Source organism: Physeter macrocephalus, chromosome 8 (assembly GCF_002837175.3).
Source record: "Physeter macrocephalus isolate SW-GA chromosome 8, ASM283717v5, whole genome shotgun sequence".
NCBI classification, from domain to species: Eukaryota; Metazoa; Chordata; class Mammalia; order Artiodactyla; family Physeteridae; genus Physeter; species Physeter macrocephalus.
Window position 1 is genome coordinate 46,674,906 of NC_041221.1, and position 26,508 is coordinate 46,701,413.

A 26,508-nucleotide genomic window follows, 5' to 3' on the forward strand; every position below is an offset into this window, starting at 1 on the left:
CGGCCATGGCTCACGGGCCCAGCCGCTCCGCGGCATGTGGGATCTTCCCGGAACGGGGCACGAACCCGCGTCCCCTGCATCGGCAGGCGGATTCTCAACCACTGCGCCACCAGGGAAACCCTAGGTTTATGTTTTAAAGTTTATTCTGAGGCACTTATTTTCATACTTTATTTGTGACAAACCATTGTTCCTTCTAGTCTTTTAAATCCATGCCTAGTTCTGTAAACACAGTGATTTGAATTCAAGTTAATAAGGACTAAATAGAGTGTGTGAAAACGGAGAAATGGATTAAAAAATTAAGCAACAGCAGTTGCTGTGTTCAGTAAGTAAGATATGTATGTAAATGGCCAGTAGATTACTTTTTTTTTTTAAGTGGCATGAATCGAAATAAAAAGCCCCTTGACCTGGCCCATCAGGCTAGGTATGATCTAATTTGTATGTACCTTTTCTCCTTAATCTTGTATCAGTCCATCATTATGTACAGCCACATAATCTTTTTTTCCTTTGTACTAGGCTCTGGCCTTCTGTAGGGACTTTAACATGCTATTCACCCACCCCCCACCCTGTCCCCATTTCTTCTTCCCCTTTTTCCTATCTAACTCTTATTCATGAGACTTCCTTAATGAGGCATGGTTACTGCCCACCCTCCAATTTAAACTTGTTACAGTCTTTTCTTTTCTCAAAGTGCCCAATTCTTTTCATTTAGGAAAAGAGCAAGGACTCCAGAATGTTAAGATCAGGGACTCTGGAATCAGAGTCAGACCTTGGGCAAGTCACTTACCTTTATATGCCTCAGGTCTTATTATCTTAAGTGAAATTAATAGTAGTACCTGTTTGATAGGATAAGGATTAACTGAATTAAAATATGTAAATATGAATGAACTAAATATAAATTAATATGAAATTAAATATGTAAATCCCTTAGAACAATTCCAGGCATATATTAGATGCTAAGTGTCATCCATTATTATTGTTGTGAAATTTATCACAATATGTAATTATATGTTACATGGTGATTATTCATAATATCACTCCTACTGGACTCTCTAAGCTCTATGAGGGTATTAACCGGGTGTGGTTGTTTTTTTTTTTTTACCACATTATACTCAATACCCACCATCTGTCAGATCCTGTTCTAGGTGTTAGGTGCTAAGTGCTTAGCAGTGAATACATAAAGACTTAATGTTTTAAAAATCAAGAAATCAGGTCATCAAGAAAAAGGAAATGAGTCACTTACAAATTTCATTATCTACTGATAGGCATACTTAATATTATCAGGTACTGGTAAAGAGAAGCTGAACTACTTCCTCAAGTCCAGGCAATTCAGTATTCTGACTGAAATTGAAAGTGTTTATTTCCATTTTAAGTTTAGTTTGCTTTTGTGTTTACGTGTAATAGTGACTTGTGTCAAAATATTATTTGAGAAACCAATCTTTTTATTTTTAAAAAAAAACGTAAAAAAATATATTTTATTTATTTATTTATTTATTTTGGCTGAGTTGCGGCATGTATGCGGACTTCTTAGTTGCGGCATGCATGCAGGATCTAGTTCCCCGACCAGGGATCGAACCCAGGCCCCCTGCATTGGGAGCATGGAGTCATACCTACTGGACCACCAGGGAAGTCCCCAAACCTATCTTTTTACATCCCTCTTTTCTGCATACCTTCCTCCTCCCCACCAATTTTACCTAGATTTCTTAAACAACTATAAAAGTCCTCTATAACACACAAAGTCATTTTATTCTGTATTTCTGTTAACCTCTACCTTAGGATATCGTTGATGTTACATTTTTTTAAGTAAACTTTCATAGAAAGTTTACTTTTGTGTAACTCATCATTATATAAATCAGAAACTCCACTTAAAATTTAAAAATCCATTTTTCCTAATGAAACATTAGTCAGACTGATAATGAGAGAATTTAAATAACCAAAAATTGTTTTCATTTTATATACAGAAAGGATATGGCATTTGATGTTATAAAAATCTGCATTTTATGATTAGTTCATTTTTCAAAAATATACATCCTTAATTTATATACTTATGTCCTATAAAGTGGCATAGTGGGAGGGACCTAGTGGAAATTATTTAAAAGGTTCCTGTAGGTAATATGGATGAGAAATTGCTTTTTCCATTTATTATTTCTTTTCCTATAAATTGAACTATTTAAAATAATTTTGAAATTGAGCTCCTTAATAAGGAGTTGTTTGTTATTGGTTTTAATTGACTTTTTACAAGGTTATCTTCCCTGAAAAGTTACCCCAATATCTTTTCCACATTCATTAGTTATATTATATAATTATTATATTTGGGTCTCTTGAATTCTTTTACTGGTTTTTAAAAAATACCAATTACAGAAATAGAGTCTGAGGGAAACATGGTGTCTCAGTCCATTTAGGCTGTTATAACAGAATACCGTAGACTGGGTGGCTTATAAACAACAGAAATTTATTTCTTACAATTCTGGATGCTGGGCAGTCCAAGGTCAAGTTCCCAGCAGACTCATTGTCTTGTGAGAGAACCCACTTCCTGGTTCATAGATGGCCGTGTTCTTGCTGTGTCCTCATATGGTGGAAGGGACAGAGGAGCTCTCTGAAGTCTCTTTCATGATGGCATTAATCCCATTTGTGAGAATTTGACCCTCATGACCTAATCACCTCCCATGGGCCACACTTCCAAATACCATCACACTGGGGATTAGGGTTCAATATACGAATTGGCGGCGGAGGGGGGACACAGACATTCACTTCATGGCACATGGTTTAGCAGTAATAGGTCTGATAAAGAAAAGGCTTTACTTAATCCTGACTTAAATATGAGGCAATGATATTTTGTACCCAACAAAAAATTTCCCTTAATTAAAAAAAAATTGGAAACTTAACACAACATTTAAAATCAACTACATTCCAGTAAAAATTAAAAAAAAGAAAAAGCAAGATACATACGAAAAAAAAGCTGTTTATTATGGAAAACTTTGTATGGGCAAGGTAAACAGAAGAGTATAATGAATGCCCAGTGTCCATCACTCAGCTTCCATAGTAATCAACATGCTGTCATTTTAATTTCATCTATACCTTCACCCATTCTCTAACCATTGCTAAATTATTATCATTATTACTTTTGCAGTATTTTGGAATTTGGTAATATTTAGGTATATTGAAAAATAGAAATCTTGGATATACTCATGTAACCAATATCTCTCCATGATATAGAACATTTTGATCACACCAGAAAATTTCTGTATGCCTCTTTGTAATCAAATCCCACCACCACCATCATAAAAGCATATATTTATAAGTTGGATTTCATCAAAATTCCAAAAGATATTAAGAGAATGAAAAGGCAAAGCAAAAGATGATGATAAAATATTTTCAAATAGTATCTAATAAAACTTTTATCTAAAGCATATATATCATGCTCTCAGAAGTCAGCAATAAGATTGCCATCCTCTACTCTAGACCTGTACTTACTGGACATCAAAGCAGAGATGTTGAGTAGGTAGTTGGATATATGAGTGTAGTGTACGGGGGAGAAGTCAAAGTAGGAGACATAAATTTTAGAGTCATCAGCATACAGGTGCTATTTTAAAATCATGAGGTCAGGGACTTCCCTCGTGGTGCAGTGGTTAAGAATCCGCCTGCCAACGCAGGGGACATGGGTTTGATCCCTGGTCCGGGAAGATCCCACATGCTGTGGAGGAACCAAGCCCGTGCGCCACAACAACTACTGAGCCCACCTGCCACAACCTGCGCCTAGAGCCTGTGCTTTGCAACAAGAGAAGCCGCCACAATGAGGAGCCTGCGCACCACAACAAAGAGTAGCCTCCGCTCACTGCAACTAGAGAAAGCCCACAGGCAGCAACAGAGACCCAACACAGCCATACATACATACATACAATAAATTTTTAAAAATGAATGAAAAAAATCATGAGATCATATGAGAGCAACAGCAGAGGTAGGACAGAAAGATGAGAAGGAACCAAAATAGGATTCAGGAGTGGCCTGTGTCCTATGAGGAAAAACCAGAAGAATATGTTGTTCTGGAAAACAGAAGATTGATCAGCTCTGTTGAATGCTAAGTGAAATCAGATGAGATATGAGGTTTGTCCATCACGCTTAGCAATGTAGATGCATGCCATTACTAACCATGGCAAGACTTCTGGTGGAATGATAAGAATAAAAACACATACAGTGTGGTTTCAAGAGATAAAAGAATTAGAGATGAATATGGACAACTGAAGGAATTTTGCTGTGAAAGGAAACAGAAAATTAAGCAGTTGTTTGATGGAGGGTATAGGAGTCAGGGGTTTTGGTGTTTTTTCTTTGTGGGAACAGTAGGAGTTATCAACATATAGATGTTCATATGCTGATTGGAGTGATCCAGTAAGAGGGAAAATTGATACAGGAGAGAGAAAAGAGTTGCTGGAAGTGACATCTTTGAATGGGTTAGGGCAGAAGAGGGATCATTAATGCACATTATGCATGAGTGATCATGATTTTTTTGCATATCTTCTGTGTGTACCCTTTCTCAATTGTTCTTTTAGGTACTTTAAGTAATGATCTTAAACTGTTGAATTGGAAGAATTTCCTAAAGTACTTGAAACATATCCATTTATTCTCCTACTGAGTGTCTTAAAGAATTTATTGTTCCTAGGGAATATGTCACGTAATGAGGATCAAAATAACCAGACAGAGGACCTGGATAGGCATTTTCCCAACGAAGACTTACAGATGGCCAACAGGCATGTGAAAAGATGTTTGACATCACTAATCATCAGGGAAATGCAAATCAAAACTACAGTGAGATATCGCCTCACACCTGTCAAAATGGCTACTTATCAAAAAGTCAACAAATAAGGGAACTCTCATGCACTGTTGGTGGGAATGTGCAGCCACTGTGGAAAACAGTATAGAGGTTCCTCAAAAAATTAAAACTAGAACTACCATACAATCCAACAATTCCACTTCTGGGTATTTTTCTGAAGAAAACAAAAATACTAATTTGAAAAGATACATGTACCCTATGTTCATCACATTATTTACAGTGTATGGAAGCAACCTAAGTGCCTATTTTTTTTTTTTTTTTTTTTTTTTTTTTTTTTTTTTTTTTTTTTTCAGCCATGGCTCACAGGCCCAGCCGCTCCACGGCATGTGGGATCTTCCCGAACCGGGGCACGAACCCGTATCCCCCGCATTGGCAGGCGGACTCTCAACCACTGCGCCACCAGGGAAGCCCCTGAGTGCCTATTGATAGGTGAATGGATAAAGAAGATGTGGTTATGTATGTGTGTGTGTGTATATACACACACACACACACACATTTTTTATGGCTGATGTCATTTGCGACAACATGGATGGACCTAGAGGGTATTATGCTAAGTGAAACAAGTCAGACAGATACTATATGATTTCATTTATATGTGGAATCTAGAAAACAAAACATATGAACAAACATAAGAAAACAAAAACAGAGATACAGATACAGAGAACAAAGCCAGAGGGGAGAGAGGTGAGGGGATGAGTGAAATAGATGAGGAAGATTAAGAGGTACAAACTTCCAGTTACCAAATAGATGAGTCACAGTGATGAAATGTACAGTGTGGGGAATATAGTCAATAATAATGTAATATCTTTGTATGGGGACAGATGGTAACTAGACTTCCTTTGGTGGTCATTTGAAATGTATAGAAATATCAAATCATTATGTTGTGCACCAGGAACTAATAACAGAGTGTTATGGGTCAATTATACTTCAAAAACAAACAAACTAGTAGAGAAAGAGATCAGATTTGTGGTTATCAGAGGCTGGGGTTGGGAGGTAGGAAACTGAATGAAGGTGGTCAAAAGGTACAGACTTCCAGTTGCAAGATAAATAAGTACTAAAGATGTAACGTGCAACATGATAAACATGATTAACACTGCTGTGTGTTGTATATGAAAGTTGTTAAGCGAGTAGATCCTAAGTTTTCATCACGGAAATTTTTTTTTCTTTTTCTTTGTATCTGTATGAGATGATAGATGTTCACTAAACTTATTGCAGTAATTAAAAAAAAAAATTTCCAAGTAGCCAGAGTTTTTTTGAAAAGATTCTCAGGGCAGCCAAATTCCAAATAGCTAACAGGACCAAGATGGCTAATAAGACTATTACATACTTTTATCATTTAATATTAATGTAGAAGTCTTCATGTATTCAGGCTTTTCGTATATTTTATATGCATCCAAAAAATTTGCTTGTGTGTGTTTAAACAAAAAGCATTACAGACTTCAGGATCTCTTGCTTTCTAGTGGTGTTGAATGATCAATTCAGAAGAGTCTGGCCAATATATTTGATGCACTAGAAAAGAAAAAGTGAATTAAAAATTTTTACAGTAGTTGAAAGTGTGCCCTCTTGTGGACTGTTCAGTAATTTTACATAAAAGCATTTTCTCTCATATTTTAGATTAAATTAATTGTGTATCATCAAGTGTGTAATGGTCAAAAGTTGTAGGTTAGACCTACATCCAAATGTTATATTTAAGACCTCAGCCTCATTTAGAAAGAAATAAAATGACCATTGTTTGGTTTTTGCATTTCTAATACCATTGTATAGGAAATCATCTTGTGATATAAGAATCAGTCTTGGGCTTCCCTGGTGGCACAGTGGTTAAGAATCCGCCTGTCAATGCAGGGGACACGGGTTCAAGCCCTGGTCTGGGAAGATCCCACATGCTGCGGAGCAACTAAGCCCGTGCGCCACAACTACTGAGCCTGTGCTCTAGAGCCCACGAGCCACAACTACTGAAGCCTGCATGCCACAACTACTGAAGCCCACGTGCCTAGAGCCCGTGCTCTGCAACATGAGAAGCCACTGCAATGAGAAGTCTGCACACTGCAACGAAGAGTAGCCCCCGCTCTCTGCAACTAGAGAAAAGCCCACGTGCAGCAATGGACACCCAATGCAGCCAAAAATAAATAAATAAATTTATAAAAAAAAAAGAATCAGTCTTAAATTATATTGAGATAGGCTCTTTCTTTTGCAGTGGAAAAGAATGTGAGAAATAAAATTTTTGGTGTGGAGGTGTACTAGTAACCCAAATAACTCATCGTAGCACTTGGAAATTTCCTCCATGGCCTCTATGTTTAAAAAAAAGAAAAAAAAATTCCAGGGCTCAGGACTATTTTCCTTCCGATGAAGCTTGCAGTTTTGTGTATTTTATTATCATTAGACATCATGTAACTACTCTTCACCTCTGTAAGTCAGTTTAACTGTCATAATCAAGGGGGATCTTTTAAAGTAATACGAACTTTTGTTAAAGTCAGTTCAAATAAAAATGCATGTGAAATAAATTGATAAGAACAAGGAACAAGACTGATTAGAGAAATATATAAAGTTATACTCATTGTTTTACTTCTCAATGAACATACACATATTCTATAAAGTGCTTTTGAGACACCCTAAATCTCAACCAGATTTACTTCTTAGGAACTTCTCTTTCTCTTCATAATAGTACTCAATAATGTACATATATCCTCCTATTACATATTATATATATTAAGATATAACAATATTACTGAATACACGTTATTGGTATCCAGCATGGTGGCTGCAGAGAGCTCAGGATTCCAAAAGCAAAGCGTGTGTTTAGAGAGAGCTTTAGAGCTTTGTTTTATTTTGCATTTTTCTTATTTAATGGAAATAATTTAGAACTATAGAAAGGGAGAAATGTTTTAAAGAAGTGAAAATTTTTACAGACAGCTGATTGGGAACTGCTTTTGAGCCAGGATTTGAAGAAGGTCTTTTGGAAGTGTCTTTAAACAGAATGTGAAAAATTCATTCTTAAATAGTAGGCAGCAAAAAGGAATCTGGAGGTAGCTTGATAAAGTGAAAGGATTCTGCTGGAGAGGTGCCACTCTAGGGAGTCACTGTTACCTATTTAAAATAGTAAATAGTACAACATGTGTTTACTTACTTATTTATCTAGCTACGAAGGATTTACATGCCACCTATTTCCCAAAAGAATTTGAGACAGCTTATTCTATTAAATGTAATATAAACTGAGACAATAAAAATGTACTAGTTTTAAGCCCTCCCTCCCTCCTTCCTCACCAAAGAAAAAAGAAGGAAAAAAAGAAATTAACATTACTAAGGAAGAAAAGTGCTAATTAGCTAAATAGTCCACACATATAAAATGTTGGTTTATTCAAAATAATGTTATAATCATGTAAGACAACGTAGTATAAGGAATACTGAACTAGAAATCCAAACATTTGTAGTCTTGACTAGGGCACTTACAAGCTGTGAGACCTTCAACAAACATTTAGCTTCCCTGAGGAACATTTCCTTTACCTTTTATTGGTTTGTCTTTTCTGTCATAGCAATGTAGATATTTCCCAGTTTTATGTCCTTCATATATGCTTGAGAATGTAAGGTTTGGTTAGAAACACCTGAGTTCACATATCAGCTCTGCTGTGTTCTGTGTAGCCACAGGCAAAACATTTAGACTCTTAGCCTTATTTTTGCATCTCTGAAATAGAGATCATCTTCACAATCCTCTGACTTTGGTAATTAAGGAAATGTATTTGTTAATGTCTGGCATGTAAGAAGTGCTAAAAAAAATTCCGCTACAAAAGTTACCTGGTCTCTTGCCTGTCTCATCTGTTATTATAATTTAACTGTTATCAGTCTTCTATGGATCACTTCCATATTTATAACTGTAGTTCTGACCTCTTTTGTCGATTCCAGAATTTCCAGGTTCCTACTTTAGACATCTCCAACAACTGGATGTTACTTTGGCATTTTAATCTAAATGAATCCAAAATCAGACCATCATTATATTTCAATATTGCAGTATTCTTCCAACAACTTTCTGCCTCTATTTTCACTCTGTACCACCCCATCTTCCTTATCACTCTTATTTTAGTCTTACTAAGTTCATTTATATCAAGGATATTAAAAAAAAATCAACATTTCATAACAAATATCTTTGCAGGGTCTAATTCATCTTTCTGGACTTATGCTCTGGCCAAAGTGCTTATTAATGTACCCTGCATATTCTGTTAGTCTTTAACACCTAGCACAGGGTCTTCATACAGTAGATTCTTAACATAGGTTTCATAGATAATTATACAAATATACCAGAGAAATCTGTGTACATATAGCAGCACCTATTAGAAGGCTCATTTAATGTTTTTCATTTTAATACATATTTTATATCATTGTTTTTCTGATTTATAAAATAATTGTCTAATAGTTTTTTTTAAATCCAAGCAACACAGATATAAATATTACAAAAATGGGAATTCCCCAAAATACCAGAATACATCCCACCCCCTAACCACTGTTAATGGTTAAAAAAGTATATTCTTAAAGAACCTTTTTTCATGCCTATTATTTGTATAAAAATGTATTTTAAGCAAAAATGGGCTTGAATTGTACACATTGATATTATTTTCAGTTTGCAGTATCTATATGAGAAGCTAACATCCATCTTCTCATATAGATACAACTTAAAAAAAGGAAGAAAAAAGGGAAAAAATTTTTTTCTCCTTGTGCTGAGAACTCTTAGGATTTAGATTTATTCTCTTAACAACTTTCCTATATATCATACAACAGTATTAGCTATAGTCATCATGTTGTACATTACATCCCTACTAATTATAACTGGAAATGTGAACCTTTTGACCACCTTCCTCCAATCTCACGAGCCCATCCCCCACCCCCATGTCTGTTTACTACAACTTTCATCTCTTTTTCTGAGTTTTGTTGTGTTTGCACGCACGCGTGTGTGTGTGTGTTTAGATTCCACATATAAGTGAGATCATACAGTATTTGTCTTTCTGTGTCTGACAGATTTCACTTACCATAATGCCTTCAAGGTCCATCCATGTTGTCACAAATGGTTCAGGTTTTAATTCAATTATTGTTTTTCCTTTTCTCCTCCTGGAAGGTATACTCCCTTTGTAACATTCCCATAGCCAGACTCAAATTTCGAAGGGTAGAGACTGTTGCCATCTTGTTAACCATTGCACTTTGCTTGGCTAGCATAGTGTCTGACACAGTGACACAGAATATGTATTTTGGATGCATCGTCATGAAGGGCTCAATACTATAGAAGCACAGTGTGTTCTTTTGGCTACCATTTATAACTCAAGGAGTAGCTAGCTGTGTGGGTTTGGATGAACTACTGATCTAACCTAGTATGACATTTTGAGACTATTTTAACTATCAAGTAAAAGGCTTTAGTTAGGTCCAAAAAAAGGTGATACATATTTTCTGGAGAGCAATACAAAGTACAGTTTAATGGAATTTCACTTATTAATTTAAGGCAGACTGAATGGCTATTATGGGAAAAGTTACCCAATTGATATCTTATATTTAGCATACATTTATCTCATTGATGATATGCTCAGAAATGGAAGAAATAAGGGGTTTGTGCTTGACAATATTTAATAAAATGTTATTATATTACGCCAATTTTGAGAAGTTATTAACTGAGCATAAAATGTATGAGGGTGTTAACTTATTCTTTATAATCTTTTATCAAAGACTGATTTTCTTCAACGTGAGTTTTGCTTACTGCTCTATAGTCCGATCAGGAAGAAAGTAAGAGTACTTGAAGTACCATAAAATGTGAACCAAGTACAAAATAGACGTGGTTATAAATTATCAAGTAAGGAGTCTGATTCCATAAAGCCATAGTCGCCTTACTTTATATTTACACGGTATAGTTTACTGAATTAACATTCATTTAAATTTGATATTTCAGTCGAGCTATAAAATAATATTAGAAAAAGAATGAGACATATCTGCATTTATGAAAGATTTCTGAGATAATGTGACAAATCAAGAAGTTTCCTCATTAAATAAAACTGGAATATTATACCTCAGGTTTATATAAGAATTGAATGAGAGTACATTTTATGTGTTTATTACCAGTTTTTATTATATAGTAGGTCCTCAGTAAATGTTAGTTATCATTTCTACCAGTTTTTCGCCACTAAAAAAGTGCAATTGTTGAGATAGATTTTACACATTTTGGGGCTGTGGGGTACAAAGTGGCTGTCCAGGAAAGTTTATCTACCATCAGATTATGAGATTGCCTTTTATTCCAAATCCATTTCATTAGGAAATCATAAATTTTGAAGTGAAATTAAATGAGTGAAGGACTAGGGTCTTTAAAAATCTTGGCAAGTGCTTAGAAGTTCCCTTCAGATTCATTATAATGGGCTGAAATGGAAATTTACCAAAATATCTTCCACTAATTAACGATTATTAATTGTAGGTGAGCATGCCTAGGACTATTACACATATTTGTAATACTATGGTGAAATATATACTGGATAATAATTTTTAGTAGGTCTTTCGGAAGTAGGGAGTACTTGTATTGAAAGACCCCTTTTCCCTTATGTACCTGTGTTTCTCCTCTGCTCCTCCGGAAGTGTTTTTCCGGTTAGCAGTAACGTTAACTTTCTGGATCACTTACTGTGTGCCAGGTAGTATGTCAAGTGATTTACATGCATTATTTTATTTCATTCTCATTACCACTTAAGCAGTGGGCTACTTTCTTTACTCTTCCATTTCTTTAAATCAGCAACTTTCAAACTGCTTTGATTTGGTGACCCATCATTAGAAAGACATGTTACCTAGACTCTCAAAGCAATGTGCAGTGTAGCCTTACAGTTCTATTCTCTCCATCCCTCTCAGTATTGATCTCAACCCACTAAATTTATTTTACAAACTACTAATCAGTCACCATTCACAGATTTAAAATAAAGCACTCATTATAACCTTTCCCATTTGGTTACCATTTCATTCTGGACACATTCTTCCCCAGAGATAATGACTTTCAGCTTCAGTTTTGGTAGTTTCATGAAAGACAGTGTACTTTCACAGAGGCAGGTGAACCAAACACTGCCCAATCCAGAGCCAGAAATGCCATGTCTAATTAGGAGTGTGTATATTCACTTTTAGAGTTCTAGGAATGTTGTTTTTTGATGGTCTTTGGTCACCTTCTAGCATAAGGCAGCAACATTTCTATAGATTACTCATATTCATTAAAATCTATGACCTTAGCTAAAATTATAAGTCTGTTTCTACCAGAATCTTCTGTTCTTCAAAATCTTCGATTACATGAAATTGTCACAGTTCAGCAGTACGGTGTAAATATTTGTCAGTAGCCAAATACTTAATTCATAAAGCACCAAGCAAGCACTGTTGCTCCCCGCTTTTCCCCCCCTTACTCCCAGTTTTGAGTTGACATCAGAGCGTTTAGATGCCTTTATTATATCGACTGAGAAAAATATTAAGGTTAGATTTATTAATCTTCCAATTCACACGTGGTAATAACTAAATATGTAAATCTTTTTAGGCTAAAAAAAACTGCAGCCTAGGGTTGGTTCTACTTTACATGTTACTCATCTGAAATTTAGGAAAATAAAATAAAGTCAAATAGCCCACAATAGAATCCCCTAGCATATTGTTCTTTATGGGTTCCTATCCTCTGAATTAAATACTTAAACACGGTCACTTGTTACTTAATCTGCTTGAATGAATATGGCAATTTACATGTTCAATAGTGAGTCATATATGAATAACAAGAGGTTTTGTGCTGTTCTATACATAATTTGCATTCAGTGATTTTTTCCCCATCAATTACTAATCATAAAATGGAACTTTCTTATTAACCTAAACTTAGAAAAACTGTATTGTGGTTTTTTTTTTGTTTTTTGTTTGTTTGTTTTTTGCGGTATGCAGGCCTCTCACTGTTGTGGCCTCTCCCATTGCGGAGCACAGGCTCCGCGGCCATGGCTCATGGGCCTAGCCTCTCCGCGGCATGTGGGATCTTCCCGGACCGGGGCATGAACCTGCGTCCCCTGTATCGGCAGGCGGTCTCTCAACCACTGCACCACCAGGGAAGCCCCTGTATTGTGTTTTGATGACTCTGTCAGCTTTTAAATTCTAACTGATTTTTTAAAGTGCTTGATGCAACTGTTAAATACGCAGTGCTTCTTTAAACTTCTTTAGTGATTATTAAGTAATCAAATTAATTACTTCAAAGTGTAAAGTCCATCGTGTAGCAAAAGGAAAAATAGAGGATAGCCAGTAGTAATTATATCTTTCCTATACTATTTCCTGTGCCTTTTCCCTGTAGTGGGCTTCTACTGTCAAGTTTTGTGTCAGTCATTCATCAAAGGAAAACTGTTTTTTCCTTAGCCAGCTACTAGAAAAGAATGTACATATAAAAGTCATTAAAGGAATAAAAAGAAAAAGAAATGATTACTGTTGATAAAAAGACAGGATAGTTGTTATCTTTAGAAGGAGCTAGCTTGCTAAAGTGGTTCCATGGATGCTTACTTTTTAACTGTTAAACCATACATATATGTTTTAGGAACTTTTCTCAATATATCTCATATTTATAATAAAAGTGAGGAAAAAGAAAGTTCTTAATTTTAACTACTTATATGCTTCTACTTTTTTAATGAAAAGACTTAAATTGTAAAGTTGCATTAAGATGTAGGAGTAAGGGGAGTTATTATTATTATATCATTACACTGTTTTGAAGTTTTTAATTCAGAAAACTTAGAGGTTCTCTTAAAAGTTAATGACTGGGCTTCCCTGGTGGCACAGTGGTTGAGGGTCGGCCTGCCGATGCAGGGGACACGGGTTCATGCCCCAGTCCGGGAGGATCCCACATGCCGCGGAGAGGCTGGGCCCGTGAGCCATGGCCGCTGAGCCTGCGCGTCTGGAGCCTGTGCTCCGCAACGGGAGAGGCCACAACAGTGAGAGGCCCGCATATTGCAAAAAAAAAGTTAATGACTAGCAGGTATAACCTAAAAAAAAAAAACATTTAAACTGTTTAAACTAAAAATTACAATTCAGTTTTCTATTTTAGCACTAGGTCTTAGATAATTGATGTAGAGCAGACTTCTTTTGTTTGCTGTTTATTTTATGAGGCTATGTAATAAAACTAATCTTTTAATAATGTGCACATTATTTACTAGAAAGGCAAGTTGAAGCTAAATTTTTATGTATTTATGATGTGGAAAAGAAAATAGTGCTTGTCAAAATTGAGTATCCCTGTCCGGTAATATAGCCTACTAGTTACACAGACTCTTGAGCCAGATTGCTTGGGTTCTAATCTTTGCTCCACAAATTACTTGAAACTTCATGTAAATTAATTTCCTCATCAGTAAAATGCAGAAAATAATAATACCTACTTTAGTTGGTTGTTGTGAGGACTAAATGAGTTATTGTATACACAGCACTTTGCAGTGTATAACATACAGTAAGTAGTATATGCATGATGGCTATTATTGTTATATAGCTTAAGCAAACAAGAAAAGCAGAAAATTTTATTTTTTAAGCACTTCCCTAATAGTAATATATTTGACATATTGTTACAAATAATTGTCTGTTTTTTGTTGCAGTGTTTGGGAAATGGGAAGTAATGACAGCTGGCACCTGAACTAAGTACTTTCATAGGCAGCACCATTCCAGAACTTCAGGATGAATGGGGATATGCCCCATGTCCCCATCACTACTCTTGCGGGGATTGCTAGTCTCACAGACCGTAAGTTTGGTTATTTTATCTAATTTATGTTCTACCCTGACATTGATTTTTAAAGAGACTATAACATTAATTATTTGCAGCGTCATAAATAACGAAATGTGTAAAGATTTTAGATTTTGAATGACACACAACATTATTTTCTTTGGTTTATTGACATAAATGTGAAAGTAACAGAATTAGTGTAGTCAACTAATAAAAGATAACCTTAATTTCTGTTTCATGCTAAGGACTCATTAAGAAATGGTAGTGTGTGTTTGTTTAAAGGTCTTATATGATAAAGGGATAAATGCAAAAGTAAGGATCAAAGAAGATGAAACAAAGCATTAAGAAAAATCAAAACCAAAGAAGCATGGGTTTGCATATAGGAACTATTACAGACTTTTTAAAAAGCGTTTATGGATATGGTAACTGAAACTGCCCTTCAAAGAAGAAAATTTGATAGCCCAATATAATCTGATTTCTTAGTGACATTTATTTTGGATGTCATGTTTAGTAATCTTTTGGAGTTTGTCATAGATGTCAAGAGCCTATTTTACCCTGAACATTTAAGTTTAAGAACATCTTCATTCTCTTGAGATTTAATTAGTGTAGCATAATATTTTAGGGACTCATTCTTTTGGTAGGCAACTCTAATTCTTAGTCCCTGGGTAGTGGTGCAAAAAGCTCCTCACAATGTTAGTCCTTATCCTACCTGAATAAAGGGAAAAAGAGATATGAGAGGGGAGGGTAGACCGTGAGGAGATGACATACTTTTCTTTGTATAGCAAGCATTATGCAAGATATGGGGCTTCATAAAAGGAGCTATAAGAAAATAACTTCAAGAAATGTTTTCATCTGTTTTCCCCCAAATACTATTTTTTTCTGTTATTAATTTCCAGCTGGTTTAAGTGGGGGTAAAATAGATAACAGCCTACAGCTTTGTAGCAGGGCTAGTTTATAAAATCTGACATAACAAGAAAGTAGCCAGTAGGGTTAGAATAACTCAGGTAAGAAAGCTTTTTAAACAGTCTTTAGTTTTGGTTATCACTTTGTTATAGGTAAGGCATAAATTCATATAATATGTAGGAGTACAGAATCAAATATACTACCAGGAATTTCTTTGGGGGGGGGGTGTCTGCCCGTTATCTCAGCTGTACCTCATTTGAAAAATTTGCCCAATAAGTCCTACTTATTAAGTAATAATTTGTTTCCAGTGTTTTTATTAATAAAAACCCTGTTATTACCCATTGTGGCTGAGTGGCATGATAGTTATACTATATAGGTGATTAGAAATTAAACCAAAAACAAAGACACTGTAGTTAACTTTCTTAACTATCAGTTTAGAAAAATGAACAAATTTCATTTATATGAAGACATTAAATAACTGAATTTAAACTACTGTAAAACATTTATGCCCTTTTGTTTGCTGTCAGAATAAAATGAAGAGAGACTATTTAGTAATTTATAACTTAAAGCAAAATTCCTTAGATATTTTTCTTCCTTCAGAATCCTATTCTGTGGACGTTGTTCTCCTACCAAAGTGAGCTCTTTATTTTTGTATTTATTTAATCTTTTAAAAACACACATTACTTGTCTATCTGGTGAAGAGTCAGGTATTGTTACTTGGTTTATTTATTTGATTCTGATAAATCTTATAACAAATAATTAATATAGTCTCAATTCTTGGAAATTACTTAGTTTTTAACCCTACTTTTTTACTCATTTATTAAATTAATAAAGATTTAAGACATGAAAAGTTAGCACAGAGTTTTATTCTTAGAGAGTAGTATAATCCATTATGGTCCAAAGGACGTCTGGGGAGTTTTAATAGAGTTGTTTGGGGTTTGTTGGGGGAGAGACGGAATGCCTTTTAATAAATTTGTCACATTTATATTTATAACTTTTTAATCCCCAAATACATTTAAACACTAAAGAGATTTCTTTCTGTCACTCAGTTTCTAATAATCTGATTTTATTCCCAATAGTCCTGAACCAGCTGCCTCTTCCATCCCCTTTACCTGCTACAACTACAAAGAGCCTTCTCTTTAATGCACGAATAGCAGAAGAGGTGAACTGCCTTTTGGCCTGTAGGGATGATAATTTGGTTTCACAGCTTGTCCATAGCCTCAACCAGGTATCAACAGATCACATGTAAGTACAATCTAAAATAAAATGAAAAGTTCTGGTCTTACTAAGAGAATCAGTATTCCTGGTTTTACTTTTATTTCAAAAAAATTATAATACATAGTTTACTTTAAATTATTTGAATATCCAAGTGAGAATATAGCCTTACTGTGATGAGATATTAATGAGATTTAAATAGGCCATAGTTATTTTCAGACAGTAGTTCTGACCATGTGATTCTATGAGGATCTTTTCGATTCTTATAATAATCTTGGGATTCATCAAGACGGATCTGTGCAGGGGTCTAAAGTTGCTCATGAAGTTAGCTCCCTTTTTCCTGGAATTGCTGGAGTAGTTAGAATTCCCAGGCACTAGGGACTTTAATGCTGGCTTTATTTGGAGTAGGCTTATATGCTTTTCATGTAAAGTATAACAAGAACTCAAAGATTAACTTCAAGGAAGGCTACTACAGAATTTGGGACTAATTTTTTTCCAGGATTTATCGTACAATCTGAACATAGGTGTGTATTTTCACACAATAGACTTTTAAAATAATATGCACTTAAATTACATAGCTTATTTACAGAAACTTTTGCACAAGTATACTTTTTAAAATTTACTTTTTACTACAAAAGCAGTATATACTTATAATATCTCAACACAAAAATGTAAAAAAGTTCACAACCCACTACTCAGCAGTACTCATGTGTCCTTCCATTTTTTTACTGTTGTTTAACTTAAAGTTCATTATTTAGGGGAATGAGGATAAAGCACATTATAATGGAGAAGTCTCTGCCATTAGCTGTAGCACATACTTTAGGGCCTTTTTTTTTTTTTTTTTTTTTTTTTTTTTGTGGTATGCGGGCCTCTCACTGTTGTGGCCTCTCCCATTATGGAGCACAGGCTCCGGACGCGCAGGCCCAGCGGCCATGGCTCATGGGCCTAGCTGCTCCGCGGCATATGGGATCTTCCCGGACCGGGGCACGAACCCGTGTCCCCTGCAACGGCAGGCGGACTCCCAACCACTGCGCCACCAGGGAAGCCCTAGGGCCATTTTTAAAGCTGATGAATTTATGTGAAATGCTAAATGAATTTTCTGATGAGAAACTGAGAAATGATTGGTTATGTCACTCCAGAAATTCAACAATGTCTAAAGATTATATCACTTCTTATACATGTACATCCTTAATCAAAAGTTTTCACCACATATTTAAAGAGATAAGGGAAATAGCACATGTATAGTTATGATTTATTATATGGAGAGCTGCTTTAAGATTGCCCCCAGAAATTAATTTTATCATTGTATACCATCTCTATGAATCTTACTAGATTTAATGAGTGGAACAGTGACATGTAGAATATAAGATTTAAAATACTGCCTATATTTAATTTTTTAATGATTTACCTTCCGTAGTTGTGAACTTAATTTGCTACTTACTAATTGCAGCTATTCTTAACCACTTGCTTGGTTTTTTTTCTCCTGATGGCTTTATTTGAGAAGAGAATAAAGAGGGGAAAATTATGTAACCTTGGGTCTTGTCTTAACCAATGTGGCAACATTATTTCATTCAGAGGACATTCTCAAAAAGACAGATCCACTCACATTCAGATGTAAGGGAGAAAATATATTCCAAGCCCAAATATCAACTTCTGTGCATAATTATCACCTCTACCCTTCCATTATTTTGAATAGTTTAGAGTAGACACTATTTTCTCCTTTGAAACTAATATGAACATTCTTAAATAAACTTATAGTTCCATAAAATAATGTTTGAGGTTCTTTTTTTTTTTCTGTTTAAAATAAAATGGGGGGGGGAAGAAGTCCGTAGAAGAACTCCCCTCTGTCATTTTTTTGATAATTCTATTTCTTCTAAGATTAGCGTCTTCAAAAATCCACGAAACTGTTAGACATGCTTGTGTAATTTCTTTTTATACCATAAGTCTTCTTGATTTTCTGCCTCAGCGTTTTCTGAATTTCACTGGTGAATTCGTAATCATCCATCACTGTTTTAATGTTTTGTATTTATTTTTTCAATGCCAGAGAGTTGAAAGATAACCTTGGCAGTGATGATCCAGAAGGCGACATACCAGTCTTGTTGCAGGCCATCCTGGCGAGGAGTCCTAATGTTTTCAGGGAGAAAAGTATGCAGAACAGATATGTACAAAGTGGTGAGGTTTTTAATAATTGAATTTCATAGTATATATATTTTTAATGTGTCCCGTATTAGAACTTGTTTCACATGTAATTAAGTTCAGGTATGTCCTTTAACAAGCTAGCTTGTCATCTGTTCATGCCATGTTGATACCTTGAATGAAGCCAAGAACGAAAAGGAAACTAAATGGATGTTAACATTCTTGCAGTTTAATATGTAACTAAATTCCTTGGGAATTAGGCAAAGCTTAATATGTGGTTTGCTAGATATTTCAGACTTTATTAGTTCAGTCAATGAAAGAGCTTTAGGAATTTTTTATTTAAAAAAATCATAGAATAGATATGAAAGGAGTCTTTTCATTAATCAAATAATAAATAAAAATATCTGCAGAGCTTCTCAACATGTAGTACATGTATAAATAATTATACCAGGTATTAGTTTTAGTATCGATGGTGACTATATTCCTGGATATGGGATCTTCCCGGACCGGGGCACGAACCCGTGTCCCCTGCAACGGCAGGCGGACTCCCAACCACTGCGCCACCAGGGAAGCCCTAGGGCCATTTTTAAAGCTGATGAATTTATGTGAAATGCTAAATGAATTTTCTGATGAGAAACTGAGAAATGATTGGTTATGTCACTCCAGAAATTCAACAATGTCTAAAGATTATATCACTTCTTATACATGTACATCCTTAATCAAAAGTTTTCACCACATATTTAAAGAGATAAGGGAAATAGCACATGTATAGTTATGATTTATTATATGGAGAGCTGCTTTAAGATTGCCCCCAGAAATTAATTTTATCATTGTATACCATCTCTATGAATCTTACTAGATTTAATGAGTGGAACAGTGACATGTAGAATATAAGATTTAAAATACTGCCTATATTTAATTTTTTAATGATTTACCTTCCGTAGTTGTGAACTTAATTTGCTACTTACTAATTGCAGCTATTCTTAACCACTTGCTTGGTTTTTTTTCTCCTGATGGCTTTATTTGAGAAGAGAATAAAGAGGGGAAAATTATGTAACCTTGGGTCTTGTCTTAACCAATGTGGCAACATTATTTCATTCAGAGGACATTCTCAAAAAGACAGATCCACTCACATTCAGATGTAAGGGAGAAAATATATTCCAAGCCCAAATATCAACTTCTGTGCATAATTATCACCTCTACCCTTCCATTATTTTGAATAGTTTAGAGTAGACACTATTTTCTCCTTTGAAACTAATATGAACATTCTTAAATAAACTTATAGTTCCATAAAATAATGTTTGAGGTTCTTTTTTTTTTTCTGTTTAAAATAAAATGGGGGGGGGAAGAAGTCCGTAGAAGAACTCCCCTCTGTCATTTTTTTGATAATTCTATTTCTTCTAAGATTAGCGTCTTCAAAAATCCACGAAACTGTTAGACATGCTTGTGTAATTTCTTTTTATACCATAAGTCTTCTTGATTTTCTGCCTCAGCGTTTTCTGAATTTCACTGGTGAATTCGTAATCATCCATCACTGTTTTAATGTTTTGTATTTATTTTTTCAATGCCAGAGAGTTGAAAGATAACCTTGGCAGTGATGATCCAGAAGGCGACATACCAGTCTTGTTGCAGGCCATCCTGGCGAGGAGTCCTAATGTTTTCAGGGAGAAAAGTATGCAGAACAGATATGTACAAAGTGGTGAGGTTTTTAATAATTGAATTTCATAGTATATATATTTTTAATGTGTCCCGTATTAGAACTTGTTTCACATGTAATTAAGTTCAGGTATGTCCTTTAACAAGCTAGCTTGTCATCTGTTCATGCCATGTTGATACCTTGAATGAAGCCAAGAACGAAAAGGAAACTAAATGGATGTTAACATTCTTGCAGTTTAATATGTAACTAAATTCCTTGGGAATTAGGCAAAGCTTAATATGTGGTTTGCTAGATATTTCAGACTTTATTAGTTCAGTCAATGAAAGAGCTTTAGGAATTTTTTATTTAAAAAAATCATAGAATAGATATGAAAGGAGTCTTTTCATTAATCAAATAATAAATAAAAATATCTGCAGAGCTTCTCAACATGTAGTACATGTATAAATAATTATACCAGGTATTAGTTTTAGTATCGATGGTGACTATATTCCTGGTTATGTAGTAATTGGTATAACACTTCTGTTGCCTTAGAAATAGAAAAAGGTTTATAATAAGTATTACTATTAAGGAAAATTCTATTTATAGTAAGCATTAGAAAACCCATAAAAATGTGATATCCAACACAGATATGATTTCTCTGTAGTAAAGAACAACCTTTAAGTTAGGAGCATTGTTCTGGTCTGAAGCTTACTGAATCTGGCAAGCCCAAGTACTTGCTTCCCTCTCAAGATTAAAACAGTCAGAAGGGAATAGTTTAGAGAACCCCGGAAGGTCTAGTTTATTTAATTGGTTACTTGTATTCAAGAATATTGCCACATTTATTGACAGTACCTCCATGAAGCTTGCCATTCCATTTCTTAGTTTTGTTTTTTAATAGTATTACTTTGTTGATTCTTTATATTTGTGTGTAAGTTGTGTTTTTAAAGCAAATGCATAGTTACTATCCATTTCCCAAAGTGAATCCAGGGAAATTTCCTTTCAGGAAATCAAAGGTGGGTATGCAGGGCAAGACTGTATCTTCATCAGAACTAGTAAGCTAGATGGCAGTAGTAGGAGACAGATAGGAATGGTGAAAGGAAAGCTAGAATTACACATACTCTGGAAGAGTGTTGGAATGAAAGAAAATATGGAGAGATTGTTGGTTGGAAGAAAGGCTATAGGCATACCTCGTTTTATTGCACTTCGCTTTATTGCGCTTCTCAGATATTGCCTGTTTTACAAATTGAATGTTTGTGGCAACCGCGCATTGAACAAGTCTGTCAGTGCCATTTTTCCAGCAGCATTTTACTTTGTGTCTCTGTCACATTTTGTTAATTATCACAATATTTGAAACTTTTTAATTATTATTGTATGTGTTCTGGTGATCTCTGATTGGTGATTTTTGAAGTTACTATTGTAATTGTTTGAGGGCACTAGGAACCGCGCCCGTGTAAGACTATAATCAATAAATGTATGTTTCGGCAGGACTGGCAGTTCCCCTCTCCTTGGGCCTCCCTATTTTCTGAGACACAACAATATTGAAATGAGGCCAATTAATAACTCTACAATGGCCTCTTAAGTGTTCAAGTGAAAAGAACAGTCACATGTCTTTCACTTTAATCAAAAGCTAGAAATGCTTAAGCTTAGTGAGGAAGCCATGTCAAAAGCCAAGATAGGCCAAAAGCTAGGCTTCTTGTCCCATACAGCTACCTAGCAAAGGAAAAATTCTTGAAGGAAATGAAAAGTGCTATACCCCAGTGAACACTTGAATGTTAAGAAAGCTAAATAACCTTATTGCTGATACGGAGAAAGTTTTAGTGGTCTGGGTAGAGGATCAGACCCGTCAGAGCATTCCCTTAAGCCAAAGCCTAATCCAGAGCAAGGCCCTAACTCTCTTCAATTCTCCGAAGGCTGAGAGAGGTGAGAAAGCTGCAGAAGAAAGATTTGAAGCTAGCAGAGATTGGTTTATGAGATTTAAGGAAAGAAGCTATCTCCATAACATAAAAGTACAAGGCAAAGCTGCAAGTGCTGATGTAGAAACTGCAGCAAGTTATCCAGAAGATCTAACTAAAATAATTAATGAAGGTGGCTGTGCTAAACAAAAGATGTTCAGTGTAGACAAAACAGTCTTCTATTGGAAGAAGATGCCACCTAGGACTTTCATGGCTGGAGAGGAGAGTCAGTGCCTGGCTTCAAAGCTTCAAAGGACAGGCTGGCTCTTGCTAGGAACTAATACAGGTGGTGAATTTAGGTTGAAGCCAGTGCTCATTGACCATTCTGAAAATCCTAGGGCCTTTAAGAGTTATGCAAAATCAACTCTGCCTGTGCTCTATAAATGGAATAACAAACCTGGATGACAAACATGTTTGTTTATAACATGTTTTATTGAATACTTTAAGCCCACTGTTGAGACCTACTTCTCAGAAAAAAAGATTCCTTTCAAAATATTACTGCTCACTGACAGCACATCTGGTCATCCAGGAGCTCTGATAGAGATGTACAACAAAACTAATGTTGTTTTCATGCCTGCTAACACAACATCCATTCTGCAGCCCATGGATCAAGGAGTCATCTCAGCATTCGAGTCTTATTATTTTAAGAAATACATTTCATGAGACTCTAGCTTCCATAGATAGTAACTTCTCTGATGGATCTGGACAAAGCAAATTGAAAACTTTCTGAAATGTTTCACCATTCTAGATGCCATTAAGAACATTCATGATTCTTGGGAAGAGGTCAAAATATCAACATTCACAAGAGTTGGAAGAAGTTGATTCCAGTTCTCATGGATGACTTGTGAGGGGTACAAGACTCCAGTGGAGGAAGTAACTGCAGATGTGGTAGAAATAGCAAGAGAGCTAGAATTAGAAGTAAAGCCTGAAGATGTGACTTAATTGCTGAAATCTCATGATTAAAATTTAATGGATGAGGAGTTGCTTCTTGTGGATGAGCAAAGAAAGTGGTTTCTTGAAGTGGAATCTACTTGTGGCTGAGATGCTATGAAGATTGTTAAAATGGCAACAAAGGATTTAGAATATTACATAAGCTTTAGTTGACAAAGTAGCAGCAGAGTTTGCGAGAATTGACTCCAATTTTGAAAGAAGTTTTACTATGGGTAAAATGGTGTCAAACAGCATTGCGTCCCACAGAGATATCATTCATGAAAGGAAAGAGTCAATCAATGCAGCAAACTTCATTGTTAATGCAGCAAACTTCATTGTTGTGTTATTTTAAGAAATTGCCAGAGCCACCTCAACCTTCAGCAACCACCATCCTGATCAGTCATCAGCCACCAACATTGAGCAAGACCCTCCACCAGCAAAAAGATTACAACCTCACTGAGGGCTCAAACAATGGTTAGCATTTTTTAGCAATAAAGTATTTTTAAATTAAGGTATGTACATTGTTTTTTTAGACATAATGCTATTGTACACTTAATGGACTACAGTATAGTATAAACATAACTTTTATATGCACTGGGAAACCACAGAAAATTCATGTAACTCCCTTTATTGCGTTATTTGCTTTATTGCGGTGGTCTGGAACCGTATCTGCAATATCTCCGAGGTATGCCTGTAATAGGAAATAGGATAAGGGCATTCAGTGTAGGATAATGTAAATAAATGTAAGATTGAATAAAGGAAGTCTTCCAAGGCTATTTATACTACATTTTTATAACTTATATCTCTAATAAGAAACTTTGAGTATTCACCTTTCAGTCACATATTTTGTGGGTTTTACTATATATGCTTATTTTTCAGTCTGAAACATTGTTTCATTTCTCCATATCCTACTTTGTAAAAACAAACTAGCATTTAAAAATTGATTCATTGCATGTTGTGATTTTTTTTTTTTCTAAACATTTTCCATTTGGCTTTAAAATTTTAAAAGGTGATTTTTGGTTGTTAAATATAAATGTGAGTCACACATTTGGAGAAAATTTAATAATGTGCACATCACTTCATTCATAGTTCTTTGGATCTCTGAGAGAATCAGAAAGGACTATTAGTATTTCATTTGCCTCTTTTATTTATAAAGCCACTGCCTCCAAACTAGTAATTCCAGCTTGTCACAGTGATGACTGTTAACTCAGGAAAAAATACTTTTTAATTCCCATCTCATGGAGTCTTGCCCCCTTTCTCTCTCTCAAAAAAAAAAAAAATCAGCAACAGTAGTTACAGTAATTAAATTATTAAGCCATGGAATATATGATTTAGTACTGAATTTGAGTTGGAAGAGAAAATTCGTAAATTGAAATTTAGACTACATAGAAAACACGCTATTAGTGTTAGACTTTGAGGTGCTCTCATCTCATTCCGCCACTGTTGTAGAGCTAGAATCCTTTCTGTAGTTCCTGGCAAATGAACATGTAACTTCTGTTTGAATGTTTCTGGTGAAAGGCACTTTTCATATCAGCAGCAGGAAATGAAATTTGGGGAAATAATGTGATACTTGAAACTCCCAGAAAGATTGACTATACGTATCATAAGAAAGGTCAGAGTTAATCACAGATTTTTATCTTTGATTTTAGAGTGTCTAAGTAGCTGAATTTTTCTGCATCTCCTATATAACAAAATGCCACTTATGCAACAGTTGAAGGAACAATGTCTAACTTGAAAAGAAATGTGAGAATCTGAAAGCTCTTCTCACACTTTCATTCATTAAACAAATATTCATTTAATCCTATTTTATGGCAAGAATTACTGTGGAAGAAAGAACAGGAGCGTTCTGTTGTTCGTTAACAGACTTTCAGATGGTAATTTCAATACCTCAGACTTTGGGCCCCTAAGTAAAGTACTTTTTAAAACTTAGGTCCGAATCACAATGAAATAAATAGAGTTGTAAAATTAAGCTCCTAAGGTGGGAGATGTATGTAATAAATTATTTCATGTAATAGAAAAACCATCCAAAAGCCTGTTGTAGACAGAAGTGTGTAGTATTTGGAAAGAGGTTAGATAAAGCAACTTCTGAAAGTTCTTTTCAATTCTAAGGCTAAATGATAGGACAATAAGTAAGCAAGTAAATTTAAAAACAAAAAATTGTATCTCTATCTCTGTCCCTGGATTAGTTATATGCTAAAAGGATGTTTTGGTAAAATTGGTTGTACTTGAAATTTATAGTTTCTATATTTTGCTCTTCAAAATTAACATGTTGGTCAAAAAGAAAAGAACAGAAAGAACTTTTGAATGTTTGTGAAAGAATGATTGATTTAAATCACATAAAGAATGCTTTACCATTGGAAGAAAATAACATGTTTTACCATTTTTGTATGTTGTGTAGGAATGATGATGTCTCAGTATAAACTTTCTCAGAATTCCATGCACAGTAGTCCTGCATCTTCCAATTATCAACAAACCACTATCTCACATAGCCCCTCCAGGTAATGTATATATCATTTTATTAAGTACTATTTTCTGTAGTGAATATGCTTGGGAATATACAGTGTATACATACATTTAGGTAATGGTGAATTACGTGTAGTTAAAAAGTTTAGATGCTTAGCCTTAAATAGTAACCCACATGAATATTTGCCTTAAAATGTTATATGTGGAAATGCTCTAATATACTAATTTAAATAAATAGTAACTTAATTTCATACAGACAAAAGAATGTGTTAAAATAACCAGCGTGTTTGAGATAAATAAGAAAATTCATTGAGTAGAATTTAGGGAGCATGTGAAATAAATGAATTACTCCAGTTTTTACAAACTGCTTAATATAACTCTTAGATTATGAATTGTGAATGATTTTTGTACATTATTTATTTTTCAGAATTTTTCTGTGTACATTTATTTTATACAAATTAGAGTTTGGAGAATTTTATGACAGTGAAATATCAAGGAATATCATGTTTATTTCATTTCCTGATATTGTTTATTTGGATTTTGGGTTTTAGCCGGTTTGTGCCACCACAGACAAGCTCTGGGAACAGATTTATGCCACAACAAAACAGCCCAGTGCCTAGTCCATATGCCCCACAAAGCCCTGCAGGATACATGCCATATTCCCATCCTTCAAGTTATACAACACATCCACAAATGCAGCAAGGTAAGAAAGTTGCTTGTTTATTTACAGGGAATGCCTCTAGTT

The 26,508-nt window shown here is 34.9% G+C and overlaps 1 protein-coding gene across 1 annotated transcript in view; it reads left to right on the forward strand.

Moving 5' to 3' along the window:
- NIPBL (NIPBL cohesin loading factor) overlaps positions 1-26,508 on the forward strand; it is a 200,997-nt gene that overhangs the window by 68,716 nt on the left and 105,773 nt on the right. The window contains exons 2-6 of the mRNA XM_028492844.2: positions 14,404-14,546; positions 16,511-16,676; positions 18,691-18,818; positions 25,699-25,798; positions 26,315-26,466. Coding sequence (XP_028348645.2) covers positions 14,483-14,546; positions 16,511-16,676; positions 18,691-18,818; positions 25,699-25,798; positions 26,315-26,466 — 610 coding nt within the window. The 5' untranslated portion in view covers positions 14,404-14,482. The remainder of the gene's footprint in view (positions 1-14,403; positions 14,547-16,510; positions 16,677-18,690; positions 18,819-25,698; positions 25,799-26,314; positions 26,467-26,508) is intronic.